Genomic DNA, 16,090 nt, shown 5'->3' with positions numbered 1-16,090 from the left:
GACTTGGACGAACTGTGTGACAGAGGATAAGCGAGAGAAGGCTGTGAGTGCAGAGATGACGCATGATAGGCCTGAATTGATAAAGAGGATATGCTGCGTCGACCCACATATGGCATAAGATCGAGTCGAATCTTCTTCGAATAAAACTCTAACAGTGACTGACTGACAAATAATGTGCAAATCAAATATACCTATATATACCTATAGAAACATGAAATATCGTACAGAGGTTATTTGATGATTGTAGGTGAGCAGTAAGAAATTATTTTTTTAAATACATATTCTAGGGGCGTAATTTGAGTGGAATAATTACAGCACTATAGGTAAATACAATCAAATAATAAATATTGTAAATATGAAACTAAACATAAACGGGTTTGGTGGACCGATGCCGCTAGTTGGAGAGGGTCCGATTGTTGTTTTGAACTGATGGTAAGTTATCTTGAAAATGTTATTAGCGTAATTCAGATTTCGTCATAGCTTCTGTTCTATTGAAAGTTGTAGCACTAAATAATTAGTGGTCGTGCTGAGATTAGTTTGCACTGCGGCTCGGAGTTTGCAGTCGAGACTTAGCGAGGTAGCGAGATGGGCTGTGATGGACCTGCTGATGCTCCGATGCTGGTGGGCTGTGAGCCGGCTGCTGTTGAGTGTTGATGATTTTGTTAAGCTAGAGGAGTGCAGGAGCTGTGGAAATCGACTTTAAAGTGTGATAGTCAACATTTTAAGGTCTCTTTTTCCGTCGTGGGTGTAGGACCTCTATTGAGTCCGCACGGGTACGTACCAACACCCGCTTATTTCTGCCGTGAAGCAGTAATGCGTTTCGGTTAGAACGGTGGGGCAGGCGTTGTAACTATACTAAGACCTTAGAACTCTTGTCTCAAGGTGGGTGGCGGCATTTCCGTTATAGATGTCTATGGGTTCTAGTAACCATTTAACAACAGGTGGGCCGTGAGCTCGTCCACATATCTAAGCAATAAAAATAAAGGTGGTCAAAAGACAGACAATCTGAATGTTGTTGTTCGGTACTTATATATATGTAGACTTTCCTTAAAAATGTTGCTAGTGCGATCTTGGTTTAGTCAAATAGTCTATACTGTCATAGCTACCGCTACGAAAATCTGCTAATTGCTAAAATTGCCTAATGTGTAAATGTAGATAAAGTTAGATTTCCAGTTTTAATTTGAAGATTTTGCAGTAAAAGTCGATTTGGATACGGCAAAACAGAACCCCTGTAGAACGCCAGTATCTTCGGTTGAGTTATCGTCGTTTCGAAATCGTAAATTGCTCCAAAGGCTGAAGTTGTTTTCTCAAAAAAACGAAATGAAAACAAATTCACCCCTATGTGCTACGGGGCGCAAAATCCCGGGTCGTGCCAATAAATGCGATTAGACAAACATTTCCTGAAGCGCGCCACTTTTTTCCGAAACTTAGGGAATAAATCAGATCGGTGGTGCGTCGTAGTTTTCTCGTCTTCGCCAAATTTATGTACCGATCGGCCCTTTCGTATGGAGATATGGACTGCTATTTACATATAAATACCTCGATTATTTGAATTATTCAATCGAGAGGGGGCGGCATTGACAAATCACTTCCTCGAGAGATAGATCCAATCCGTGTTGTGGTATCATCCGAAAGGTTGACGTGTCGGGGATTCCGATATTTCGGACGGCAACACGAAATGTTAACACTAAACATTTTCTAAATCAGACAGCCTTATAAGCATAATGGATAAAATGGATTATACGTATATAATAAAAATAAAATAAGACTTAAAGTTTTTTATGGCACAGACCACCCAATGTTAACATATTAAATTACTAGAATGCATAGATATCACAAAGTAAATGCATCGCCCACACTGAAACATAATGTTGAAGATTCAATGCTTTCCTCATCTTCAAAGCGGTACAGATTTTGTGGTTGCTTCGCGAACGCAGTGAGCATCACTGTGGTCTAAACCTTGTCGATTCAAAACACTTCTTACTAACTATAATAGTCGAAATAGGAATCAAGAGGGACTTATATCTTAGTGAGGATGCTACTATGCTGATGACAAGGCATTATCAGTTTTATTAGCACGAAGAGGCCGGCTTCGTGTACGTACATATCTTTTAGGCAATTAAACTTTATGTACCACTTTTAGGTGTAAAACGTCACGATACGACGAACGGTACCTACAGGAATAAATTTTATTCTATTAATGGATAAACTGAAGAAAAAAAAAACTCAAACATTCCCGTTGTATTTTAGTTTACCCAGTCAAGTAGAGCAGCGCGGGTAGTTTTCCCGCAGTTTTATGTCCTCTCACGTGCCATTTAGCTCGGGAAATAGAAGTTTTTGTATGGAAATCGGACGCACTAAACCGCCGGGCTCGGGTGAGCCCCGCCCATTGTTGTTATGTAACGGACTCATAAAACTTTATCATTCGCGTGTAAAACTAATTTCGGTGTTTTTCGCAGCGGCTACTGGAGCAATGTTCACGAAACGTAAATCTTGTTGTGGTCGAAATACTTAAGTACGACTGATCCGAGGCAGATGAAAAAAAAAATTGAACCTGTTCCTGATGTCGAAAAGCGTTTGCTAGTTGTTAATGAAACAAGATGTGAATTAAAAAGAAGAACAGGATAAAAAATATTCGAACTGTATTAAAGTGTGTTTATTAGTTTTAAAATTATATTGTTATATAATATATTATTTACCCTCTTAAAAGGATCATATGTAACGAGCTTTTGTCTTAGATCAAAAGTCATTTGGAAATATTGAGTCATTTATAGGCTAGCTGTCCATTGAAATATCACATGTTTTATGCTTCCGGTTTTTTTTTCATACGTCATATTCATATTTTTGAAGTCATATTTTTGAAGATAATGATTAAAAGAAGTCGTTTTTGGTCTGGTTTTATTTGGCAATACGCTGCATAGGTGAGAATTATGCGATAAATTACTTTATTTAAGTACATACCTATACCTATCCTAAATACGGATCTTTTCATTGTGTAGTCTCGCTCACTCATTTGCCAGATTTTATCTGTTATCATTAAAGCCGGCAGCACTGGACTTTAATACACATTGTAGCGTCCCATTGAAAGATATCATCGAATAAAATGATAACGATCGACAAATGCCGCAAAATCCTTTGCGCGATGCTCTTATTACTGGTTATTTTATTTCACTAATAATCGTGTTATTGTCTCTTATGTGTAGATTAACAAGGTTTTAGCAGGGACGGATTCAAGGAGTATATCTTTTTTTGTTCAAAAAAAAAACAACGCAAGAATATACCTACAGAACAAGAAACGGATCGTATTAAATGTTTTTTTTGTTTGGATAACATGTTTGTTGATTGCTTAGGCTTGTAATTTTTTTTTGATCAAGATGAAATCGCCGGACATTTACCCTACAATGGGGATGGGGAGCGGGGCATGTCGGAGTCGAACTGACTAAAACCTTCTGTTGCTCAACAACCCACGTCCGAACCTCACAAGAGCCAGAGCTCCTGGAAAGAGCAAAGGGTGGAAAGTGAAACGCTTAATGTGAAGCACATCTGTCCCATCACCCTCCCCCTCGGTACGCCGGACCGGCGGTCGTTGGCGCCATGAATACCGGCCCTCTCGGTCGGTAGGCTATCAGAAGCCCGCCTAGATGGCGCCGGTTAGAATGAGTTATACCCCGCTGGGTCAGAACCAGCGTGGGTCGAGGATAGCCGGCCTTCCATCGCTCGACGGCGGCGGGCTTGTGCGTCTCTCACGCGCCCCGCCACCTCCTTCTGCGAGATAGTGCATTCACAGAAGTCGAACATCGCCTTCCACGACTTATCGTCGCTGAGCCTATTTTTGCAACGAGGTCACGGCGCTGCGCCACCCCTTCCATGCAGGGCAGACGACGACGTGTGCTCGGCTGTGTCCAAGTTGCGACCACAATGGTAGCACTCTGCCGTCGGCTCGGCTCCGATCCGGTGCAGGAATTCTACGAAGCAACCATGCCCAGTGAGCACCTGTGTGACCCGGAAAGTGAGGCGTCCTCTGTCACGATTCACCCAATCTACAAGGACTGGGCGAATTGCCTCGACGGTCCTACGACCAGCTAAAGGATCGGCCAGCCGCTTGGACCATGACACGGACCGTCGAGATTGAGTCCTCCGCGCTCCGATGACACTGGGGCTGGGACGCGCCACGCCCCGTGCGCGAAGGTCAGCCCGCCACTGATAGTCAGCGGCGAGCGCCTCCGCCTCCAGGACCCAAGGCGGCGTCCCAGCTTGCATTAGAATAAAATCGAAGGTAGGTAGGTAACTGTAAATGACTGTAAATGAATAATAAAAATTCAAATTACATATACCTATAAAAAATTACCGGTGGATTACAAGTACGACCGCGTCTGGATTGTGAATGAGGTGGTGGAGTGCAGTCGGGCAGCCGTTACATCAGATAAGGCGTTTGATATGCTAATGTTGGTAGCAAATGTTCGCGTAATGAGCGTGCGACTGTTTAGCGCCTACGATATTATTTCATTGTTGAAGCTTAAAGGTACTTTTGGTGTTAATGTTTATTGTTAATATAAAGTAATATCAGAACTATAATCATTTACGCGAAGAAAGTTCGTCCAGGAATGCAAATTTGGCAACAACCGTTGAGTTTAATCGTAATTCTTTAGTGAAATCAATTTAAAAGTTTAAAATCAATTAGTCCCAACTCAATTTCAATCACATGGATATTCAAATGTATTGGTAAAAAAATTAAATATTGTATTTTTTCATTATTTGCAGAAAAAACTCATATCGTGTAAAATTGTAGTTCCTCGTGCACAAAGCGCTGACGTTTGGGGGCGCGGCAGACTTCGGATTAAGATGTTATCGCGGCGAACTTGACGCGCGGCTGCCGTCTGACTAGTGCCGATCTGGTTGATCATCAGTTAACCGTTAATGCGTTGTAATGCGTTCATTGTTATACTACAACGTTGGTATAATACATTAGGCATTTCAAACAAATGCCCTTGTTCAATTGTGGTGTCATTGTTTTAATCCCGGCTCGAATGTTTCTGATCGAAATCTACATTAAGTACTATGCGAATTTTAAACAGTCTATGAATGTCAAATAAGTTGCAACATTTATAACATTATCAATAGTTCCCGATCGCTTTCGGGTATCGATCGCAGCCAATTCTCTTTGGCTACTTTTCCACCCTCTCTATACAGTAAATCGCATTTACAACGTTTCAACCTCGCTAACATGTTAAAATAGAACTAATGGACATTCGCTCCAGTCTAAGGCCGCAGGAGACGAATAATACAAGTAAAATGGTCCCATCTCCACGCTTCATTAAATTTATTGCCCCGAGGCGCTTCGAACTCAAGTCACTACGCAGTACTGCCAACAGAGAAAACACACTATTATTTTGTATTTCTAATGATTTAAATTTAAGGTAAAATAAAATAAAATTTAAGGTTTATTATTTAATTTAAGGATATTTTTAAAAATCGCATTTTAATTAATTTTACGATTTTTGATGCTTAGTATATTAGTTACATTTATTGTGAAATTTTAATTTAAAATTGTTAATGCCAGAGTAAAAAGTTTCAATTATAAGCCTGAGACTCGTAAAAACGAAGAAAATAATGTAATGATTCGTACATCTAGATTTAGTTAGAATGAATTCGCTTCCAACTAAGCACTAAGTAATAATTTACATCACAATTCTAACAAACAATCCGATGTGTTAATGGTAGTGAAAAGTAAGCGAATGCGTGACGTAACGGTTTAGATATGGTTTTTTGTGTTTATTCGCAACACAATAGGATTATTCTCCATTGATCATAGCTTATTACATTATAAGCGGCTATAAGGGTACGTTACATGAAAACTAAATTTGGTTTATCGGTTTTATGGAAAGTAGGTGTAAATGCGGCAATAGTAATTTATGACGCAGTCGTGTTTTATTTACGTAGTGATATTTTATTTCTTGAAGTCTGGTAAAAATGAATTAAAAGCTATGTTCACAAAGACATTACGATACAAAATTCAGAATTCCAACTTCGAGCGGTTACAATTAGAGAAAAGAGCTTCTTAATAAAGAGAAAAATATATCAAACAAACAAAAGGTAATGCGGGGTAAGTGGGGAGTTATCTGGCCGTAAAGTTTGGAGGAGGCCGCGGCTACGAAGGCGGCTGGAGGCGGGCCCTCACAATGCCCTCAACTACTAATGTTTACTCAACGTAGAGCGCGACAAAGGGCCGGAACTATTGTTTGTTGGAAAAGCTTTATTTAGCTACCCTCGCCGCGTCGCCGCGTCGTGCCAAGCGACAATAGGTTACCCAACTTAAAAATATATTATCGCGATCTTCGATAGTCTTAACGTGGATTAAATATTTTAATAAAATCACTTATTTTCATTCTGATATATCCACGATCATTTATTTAATCCAGTGATTCTCAACGTTTTTTTTTATGTCGCGGCACGCTTTTCACGATTTCATATTCGGATTCAAAGAAAAAGATAAATTTAAAAGTTGTTTACTAATATATAATAAAAGTAAAATAGTATGATAATAATTTTGAAAGTAAAAATGGTAATTTAAAGTATAGATACTAATACTTAAAATCGATTTAAATGCTTGAATTTATGTTAATGCTGTGTACCATTTTTTACTTAGCAGATTTATAATGGTTTTTGCTTTGAATTAGGTTAGCTAATTGTTGAAATTAATACTAAAATAAATCTAGCTCCAATAAATTTACTGCAATCTGTGTGTTACTAATCAAATTCGGATAAATACAATACTTCAATATATAGGTACATATATACTATATTTTTACCAGTGAAATCCGGTTATGCTCTGATGTCATATTCACCTATTATGTACATTATCCCGTGGATTTTCTAAAGAATAATTATATAATTTAACTTAAAAAATTACGAACACAACGTACAGAAATAAACTAGATTGGTCGAATCTTAATACGTCGTTATACATGAACTATAGTGCTTTGCATACAATAATTAAAAGCAATTTAATTCTAAACTTTAATTACTAATATTTATATTCAATTAATAGATAATATTATGTTAAAAAAATATAAAGTGTCCCTGTGTTGCTTACATCCGCTGGAAGCAAGGGCGCTGGAGAGTTGAAAATTATCCTTTTCATGAACGACCTCAAACATAATAGAGAAAGCACTTAAGCCATTTTCTCCGCCTTTGAGTGGCGTAAGCGCGGCCATTTGCTGGGACTACATCTCTCGAGCTAGAAAATTAGCCATTAAAGATCTCTAGCCAGCTTTGTCAAGTCGTATGACTCAACTATTGCGGACTATGTCCTGCTTAAGTAATCTATTTCCTTTTTAGCATAATTAAAACTACTTTTACTGCTTAATCTCGCTTTTATTATTTTAATTTTATTATTTTGGTTGTTTCGAATAATTTATGGTTATCGTGATCACTAAGCTGCTATTGGACGACATTTAAAGAACTAACTATTGTCATGTTTTGCTGACCAATCGCGAAAACCGAAAAAATCAATTTTAGTATTTATGTTTTCATTGAATTATATAAAGTGTATTCAGATTTTAAAGACATACTATTAGGCCTTTAAAGTAAAGGCTTAATACAGACATTACTTTGTTGTGCTCATTCAACAGGGTGAAGAACAAAATGTTCTGACCTCTACTTGATTACCGGAGTACTAAAAATTCAGTACCGCCGCAAAAATCGTTCGCGTGCAATGATACTGTAGTCAAAATTTCATAACGACATTGATAATTCAATTCCAATAAGACGGAAAATGATTTGTCACGCGACTGAACGGCTATTTCAAAGACGCGTTATGCTTTTACGAATCCCTTTACAAATTGGATTTTCATGATAGCATATTAAATTCATGTCCGTTAGATTCGGTGATATTTTATCAACGTCGTATTTTTTGATATTCCCTCATGTAAAAGATCACATCTCTTAGTGGCCGGGTATAAAAGTACCGATCTATGAATAATAAATGTGCCGAGCTAGCCGGTTGAGGAAATTGAATTTTATAGTTCGTAACACGTTTGAGGACAGATGTCACAAAATGGCTGTCCGCCGGCGGCTATGTGGCATTGGTGCGTAATCGAAATGTCAAATACAAATCAAAATTAGGTCGATTGTAGTGTTAATAATTAAATAATGATGGACTGGATTGTCGCTGGGCGGCTTTTGTTGGTATAACGAGGGAACACGCTTATTTCGTAGCGCGTGGGGAAGGTGTGAGCTTTATTACCATTAACGAAGTTACTTCTGTTTGGCTGAACAATCATGGGCTTTTAATATGAGATATATAATGATCGGGTGTGCAGTAGGACTCAAATAATTTTTATGTAGCAGGTGAGGCTCCGTATGGCGACGTTAGAAGTGAGATACTTCTTATTACCTTTTTTTACTGCCACTGTAGGTAGACGAGCATACGGCCCACCTGATGGTTAGTGGTTACCGTCACCCACGGACTTCAGCAATTCCCGGGGCAAAGCCAAGCCGCTGCCTACCGTACCTATACCTCATACACATTTTACGTCTGTCTGATTTCAAAATCTTGGGATTTTTTTTTTCTTTGGAGAATAGGAACTGGTGAAACTCAGATGGTTAAGTTAAGTAAGATTTAATCTGACTTGATTATTTCTTATTTCTATGTTTTATTTTTTTATAATTTATTTGTTATATCGTTATTGTTACTTAATTTGCCAGAAAAACAACACATTGGTGAGTCTGTGTCTTGCGAATACAAAACAATGACAAAATTAAATTATTATGAATGTAAGATAGAATAATTGACAATTTGACAAGAGTCGCATCGCACAACAATGGTATACAGACGATTTTCATGTAACCACGAGGGAAAGGCACTGAGAATTTCTTAAAAATATTAAATCTTATGGTGTCTTTGGAAGCGTGTAGCTTTTACTACCAGATACGTCATATTTTTAAATAAACAAAAATCACCGTCTGCAAGTCTATAAATGTAATTCAAGATATTAAAAAGTAAAACAAAGAGTTATAGATGTAATATAAAAGATACATTAAATAAAATAAAATTCACCACTTCAATTTGACTGTCCTTTAAATTTTATTATTGTTCTCCTCTCACGATTCAGAAATGGATTAACTTTATCTGTTTACATCATTAAATTTTATTAGTGGTAACACAATAGAGATCTATCTGGGTACGAGAGAGGGATTTTTCCGCAGGCGATGTACTCCCCCAGCCAATTCGTATTTCCTTTTGGCGTGAATTAAGCAGGCTATTACGTCGGGTTCGAGACGTATGACGAATCATAAAGCCGGACGCACAATAGAGATACTTCCATTTAAAGATTTGGCCGATTTGCGACCGGAAATTCAGCTTTTTAATGTCAGCACTCCGGGGAACATTTTATTGACCCGCTCGCAATATCTACAATTACAGTTTTTGTACACTTAGCATTTCCGTTTAGAGTAATAAACAACCTGAGTACACGCTATTTTAGCTTTATCTAAATAACTATATAGTAAAAAATCGCAAATATTACGATATTTTTTTACAGCTTTAATAAATTAATGAAATACGTACTTAACAAATGTTAACGATTGACTTCCACAGTGAAGGAATAACATCATGTAATAAAGATCAAACTCGCAAAATTATAATTTGCGTAATTACTGGACCTCTTGTGAGTTCGCACGGGTAGGTACCACCACTTGGCCTATTTCTGCCGTGAAGCAGTAATGCGTTTCGGTTTGAATGGTGGGGCAGCCGGTCTACTGTAAAAGCTGAGACCTTGGAGCTCGTGTCTCGAGGTGGGTGGCGCAATTTACTACATTGTAGATGTCTGTGGGCCCCGGTAATCACTAAACGAAGCAGAAGTAGAAGTCGTTCGTCTGAAGTACGTAATTCTTTAGAAATTTTGGTATCTCCTCGGAGTTTTAGACCTTCACCGGATTTTATTTCTTTTACGCCATCAGCACTGCGAATCCTCAGCCTACCTTAGCAATAGGCAGAATACTATATCAGTCAGTTAAATTGGAAAATAGGTGAGGGTAACATAAGCATGAACAATGGTAATAGGAGAGTGTCAATCGTAGCTAAGATTCTGTTATGGCTTCTGCAGTATCAGAAATCTAGGATACCCGTAGCTTCGGATTAATGGTTTTACACTTTATAATCCATCTTATCGCGTCACCGATCAAATAGGTACATTTTTAATGTAATCTGTTCATCAACGTCCTGGACCCTTAAAGCGGCTGATCGCAAACGCGTGGATGCTTTTGAGATGTGGTGCTGGAGAAGAATGCTCCGGATACCTTGGACAGCGAAGAGAAGCAATCAGTCTATCTTAGATCAACTGCAGATTAAGACTAGACTGTCCACACTCTGCCTTCGCCGCGCACTCGATTACTTCGGTCATATTGCTCGGAAAACACCGGATAGCTTAGAAAGACTATTCGTGACAGGGAAGATCGAGGGAAAGAGACCGCGCGGGCGCAGTCCGACAAGGTGGTTCGACCAAATCCGCACCACACTAGAGATCCCATTCCACGACGCCCTTCATGCGGCCAATGATCGGAGGCGCTGGCGGGACATCACAAGGAGTAAATTCATGTAGAATTATAATGGTCACGACCCTCAGCAGTGAGGAAACGACGCGAGGAGGAGTACATCAACCTCATCTGTCTTTCAATTCAAAATTCAATCTTTTCAATGTTATGTTTAGCTATTGCGTTATTTTAATAGATAGATGGCGTGCGCTGTAGTTATTAGTGTAATCTGTCAAAAATGTCAAGACGACTCAACCGCGCGTTGCGATGTGGCCACGCTATTAGCTTCTATTATTATCGTCATTTCAATTCCTTGCCTAAACTAGTGGTCCTCAATCAGCTTTTCTCTGGGAATGTGTCACGCAATCTCTATTAAAAGTCGGAATTTCGAGGTAAAGTAATTCGACACGAAATAGTTCTGTAATTGACATGTAATGGCATGTGTATAACGAATATTATAATTCTAAAATTAAATTATGTAAATTTTAATTTGTCTACATTTTAAATATTTAATCTCTAAGAATCGGTATGCCGTCAAGTTTTATAATTTGTTGCAATCTGTTCGCTGCCTGAGCGCGCCATGTATCGATGTCCGGTTGATTTTCGCATATGGGATTGCCAGTAAATACTAAGTCTCGTAGCGCCGGACACTCCTGTTAACAGAAGATTTGGCATTTAAATCATATAATACTGGTTCTCTACTCGTCGCAGCCTTGTACTTGCGAAGGGATATTTGCTGATCTGCCGTGAAACTGACCTGACTGAAAGATAGAATAGGCCATATTGCTTTGAAACTAAGACTTGGACATGATATTTCAAAGTAAGCGGCTGCATTCATGCTTTAATATCTATGAACTACGATAATCTACGGCAATAATAAGTTTTGTAAAAATAATTGTTTAAGTAATAACTAGCTGTTATCTGAAGAATTAAGTGGTGTTTTTTTTCGGAATAAAAGGTAGCCTATGTCACTCTCCTGATCTAATACTATCACTTTAAAAAATCATGTCAATCCATTGCTTTGTTTCAGCATGAAACAAGGACAAACAAACATGCTTTCATATTTATAATATTAAAGTATCGATAAACACAACATACAAATTTAAAAAAGTGAAAATATTGTTTTTAACCTGTAATCTGTTGAATTCCACCCATTCCTTGACAGCGTTATTGGCCATATATAGGACGCGGAGATTCTTTAGTGCTCCAATACCTTTCAGCTTGTCGATGGGATTGTAGCTGATCCATAGCTCTTCAAGGCTATCTGCCACAGTTTCCTTGACATGTATGTAAATTGAATAGGTATGTATTTAATGCTTTTTCAGCAACTTTATGCTGGTCAACTACAGAGCGCCACGGATAATATGTGTAGCATGGCATTTGCTAAATATACATTTATCGCTATTACGACGTATTCAAATTAAAACAAATACAGTGATAGAGATAGAAAATAAATTAGGAGGGATGGATGATATTAATTTCGTCAAAATATGTAAACGAGAATAAATTCGTAGGTGTTTGTTGATTCGTTCTTTCGCCCAACGACGGATCGATGGATCGAATTCTGGCAATGAGATCTTTTATAAGTTGTTGGCGAAAAGGCTACTTTTAAATCCGAAAAAAATTTGGAGTTTATATCATTCGTATTTTGTACAAATAAATTGAGAGTTCTACACCAAATATTTCTTAAATATATTGTGAACACTTAGATCTCTTTAAGCATATTTTAATTACAGTACACTTATTTTTTCTTACCACGCCTGACAATGACTTTATGTAGTTTCTTCCAAGAGACAATATCTTAAGATTTCTCATTCCCGCAATCCCGGCTATTTTATCGATCATATTGGACGATAAGCTTAATTTTCTAGGACAATAAAAATGCTCGTTTCAGTTTAATATACTATTTTATTGTATTAAATTTCTTGGATGAACTAACGACCCACTCATATACACCATAACATAGGTGCCTTCACACATCTTGTCACACGAGGTCGAAGTGTCAATTGCAATAAGCCTACAGCTGTCCCACCCTTCAAATCGGAACGCATAGCTTTATTACAGACTAGGACGACTAGGTAATCTCGCTTTGTTTCACTACGGTTATCACTAGGCGTAGAGGAAACATGAGCTCTGCGTGAAACGCGTCACCGCTCATAGCCCACTTGATGTTAAGTGGCTACCGGAGCCCATAGACATCTATAACCCAAACGCCGCCATCTACCTTGAGATATGAGTTCTACGGTCTCAGTAGACTTACAATGGATGCCCACCCTTCAAGCTGAAATGCATTACTGCTTTATGGTTGAAATAGGCAGGGTTGTGATACCTATCCGTGTCGATTCACTAGGAGTCCTACCGCCAGTAACCTTATCTACTTTGGTAAGGCCAATAATAAACATAAAAAGTTTCAACGAAATTAAAGTCAAGCAAATAACATTGGATTTAAATGTCCCAGCCCTAAGGTTGTCGAGATAAAAAAAAAAATATAAATTGAAAACGTAATGGCCATTCGTTAGCATTCATCTGAATTGTTTGCGCGTAATACTTTTTTTAACACATGACACAACCGATGTAAACAGGTTATTCTAATTAAATAAATAATCGTCTAAAACACTTCATTAATGTAATTTCAACAAAATTTTGATTCGACTTGTGAATTTGAATCTTCGAGCGTGACATGATTTGGGGTAGGCCCGTGGCATTCGTCGACAACCGATCTAGTTCAAATTTTGTCAACTTCGAGACTTCCCATTAACTTGAGAATAATTTGCATACGTATCATGAATCGATGAGAATACTACAAATTTTATTAGATTGGTATATTCTGATCGGTAATGGTATATTCTGATCGGGATTACCAAAATAATTACTTTAAAAAGAAAAAGAAAAAAATTATCATTTTTATTTCGCTTTTGTAATTGTGTATTTATTCTACATACAAAGTCTAGTTCTTGCGAACGGATATTTAAAAAAAGCATATTATTTAAACTAATGGCACAGGGCTGAATCGAATGCTCGGGTGAAAGTAGAGTTGTATAATGGGTTCAGTAGTATGGGATAGTATATCACACAGCCGCAACTTAAAGGGAGTGGTCAAAGTCATACTAAAAAAGGGATGTCAATATTTTACGGTAGTAAATGTAGTATATCTACGTCAACCTTCAAATTATATGACCAGAATATTCAAGGAATTTATGCAAAATATGATGATTATGCAACACATTCACTTAATAATAACAACGATGATACCTATATGCATGGAAAATCATTGATCGATCTCATCTTACTTACTCGCAACTCACTAGAGTGGAAAGCGCGCCATCCATTTTCTCAATTGGAGGCCACTGAAATTGAAGTTCTATAACTTTCGCATCTGCTGCTGATTCGCCCTTTTGTTTTTCCCAACGAGCTATTGCTTCTTTGCAGGTAGTAGGTTTCAAAGCCATTGTTCGAAAGTAAATGCCTTTTTACTACTAAAAAGAAAATATACTTTATATAATGAATGTGATGATTTTAATTCATGTATTACAATCGATTGCTTACGTCAGTTAAATAACAAATCAATTGATTGATGATGATATTTGACGTTTTCGGTTTGAAATTACGAATAATCTTTTTGTTTGGATAACTTTTTTAACTAAGCAAACCCGGTTAAGCTTTACTGTGACCTCAATGGTAATGAAATAGAAAACTAGTCGAAGTTTGTAGGCAGCGGCTTGGCTCTGCCCCTGGCATTGCTGAAGTCCATGGGCGACGGTAACCACTCACCATCAGGTGGGCCGTATGCTCGTCTGCCTACAAGGGCAATAAAAAAAAAAAAAAAAAAAAAAAGAAATCTCGTGTCTGTAAAATCCTAATTGTTACAAGATGATATAAATTATCTAAAAGTTTTTCAGGTTTACAATGTTTTTTTTTCTTCTTTTTATGATAGTATCTACTCTTTAAGTTATCTCTTTTATTTTACTACTATTATTTTTGATTACTCCTGATAGTTATCTGTGCACCGAGCTTATTAGTGGGATAATATGTTGTTGAGTTAAGTGTATGTGCTGATATGGCTTTCAATTTAGTTTTAATTTATGCTGATTTTGTGAAATATTATAAGTAAGAAACATTTCTTCAAAATTTTATACAATTTTTGATATGCAAACCTCGCAAACTCCTTAAAATGTCCCATTGAAATTTCAAGTCAATTGACTTGAAACCTATTAATTTAGATTGTTCCGGACACAAATGTAGAACATTAAATTAGGTTTATGTTTGAAAAAAATATAGAACTAACTAATGATTAGCATGAAAACTGTTGCCAGAGAATAGTTATTACAGTAACATTCACCATAGCAATGTAACTAGGATAAATTATCATTGAATCCAAAAAGTCTAGAATTTTCTCTCTGCATGGACACCCCAGAATAAAAATAAATAAAAACTTTTATGTTATAATGCAATCTTGTCTAAAGATTTGCAGTGATATAATGTGTTAGGTGTATCACCTTTTAAAATAATAGAATAGAATAGAAAAAAAGCAATTCTAATCGGGTTTGCAAGGTCGTGCCGGTTGGATTCCTTTAATCACATCGGACCTGCCTTCTGATGCTTGGGACATGTATTGTGTGTAAAGTTGTATGCTTACTGAATAATAAGTATGACGAACGGCGGATCAGCGATTTTCGTTCTCATGTTTGCTTCGGGAACCGCATAAAAGTGATTAAGCAGTAAGTTCGTTATTTATGCTGGTTTATGAAAAATAGCTACATATAATCTATGTTAATTAAGCATTAGTAAATTTATTTTAATTCTGAAACACATAGGTAGATAAATTCTTAGATTGAATATTTATAACATAATTAAAATAATTTTTACATTTTGTATTATCTCATACATAATATTGTTATGCATTTCCGATTGAAACAAATTCTGAAAACTAAACTAGCATTTCAATTGGAATAAATACATTATTTGATGTTCCACATACCGTTTGAATTCATCTGTTTGTTGCTTAAATAATCAACAATCCTAGTCACATACAATGTAAACACTAATAGCTCATAAAGGGATTACCACTTATAAACATAGCCTTTTAAGTTACAAATATTTATTCTACCCCATAAAATAAACAGTATAAAGCAGTAATTCGACCCGGCACGTGTCGACACGTGATATCACGAAAATTCGCGTTTATTGCACGTGCTATGTTTAAAATAGTGTAGTAAAGTTAATAAGCTTTGTAAAATAGTTGAACAATATTGTTTGCTTATGTATTTTGAACCTGAATAAAATACTAAAAAGATTTAGTAAATATTACATCTTTTAAATAATTCTAGTTCGCTCATAACCACAACTCACAAAAATTCAAGAAAAAGCAATTGAAATAATAATTCACATTTTAAAAAAATCTGCGCCATTTAAAAATAATGAATAGGTAGGTATTATTTTTGAAATGATAACTCTTTCCACTTCCATTAATTCAGTTTCATCGCATTCATTCAATTCCGCTCCATCTGATTATTTAAATAACAAAGTAAGAATTGAAATTAATCTAAATTTTATAACT

General features: G+C 36.8%; 2 protein-coding genes and 1 long non-coding RNA gene across 4 annotated transcripts in view; 1 reads left to right on the top strand and 2 right to left on the bottom strand.

Annotated features, from left to right (window-relative positions):
- LOC119629658 (uncharacterized) overlaps positions 1-16,090 on the bottom strand; it is a 378,532-nt gene that overhangs the window by 205,905 nt on the left and 156,537 nt on the right. The gene's annotated exons all lie outside the window — the stretch shown is intronic.
- On the top strand, positions 213-2,887 carry LOC134200284 (uncharacterized). Its single transcript, XR_009975109.1, has 2 exons — positions 213-432; positions 2,460-2,887. It is a non-coding gene; the product is annotated as an uncharacterized LOC134200284 (long non-coding RNA).
- On the bottom strand, positions 10,947-15,951 carry LOC101746993 (dynein axonemal light chain 1). Of its 2 annotated transcripts, none has more exons than XM_038016144.2 (5): positions 15,512-15,951; positions 13,828-14,009; positions 12,289-12,400; positions 11,664-11,810; positions 10,947-11,186 (listed from the first exon to the last, which is right to left on the bottom strand). In XM_038016144.2, the coding sequence occupies exons 2-5, from the start codon at positions 13,980-13,982 to the stop codon at positions 11,043-11,045; spliced, it is 558 nt and encodes a 185-aa protein (XP_037872072.1). In that variant the 5' UTR covers positions 13,983-14,009; positions 15,512-15,951; the 3' UTR covers positions 10,947-11,042. The 2 variants fall into 2 exon arrangements, with proteins under 2 accessions (XP_037872072.1, XP_021205154.1); XM_021349479.3 differs by lacking the exon at positions 15,512-15,951 and adding an exon at positions 14,080-14,140.

This window comes from Bombyx mori, chromosome 15, assembly GCF_030269925.1.
Source record: "Bombyx mori chromosome 15, ASM3026992v2".
Taxonomy (NCBI): Eukaryota; Metazoa; Arthropoda; class Insecta; order Lepidoptera; family Bombycidae; genus Bombyx; species Bombyx mori.
This window is presented reverse-complemented; position numbering and strand designations above follow the sequence as displayed.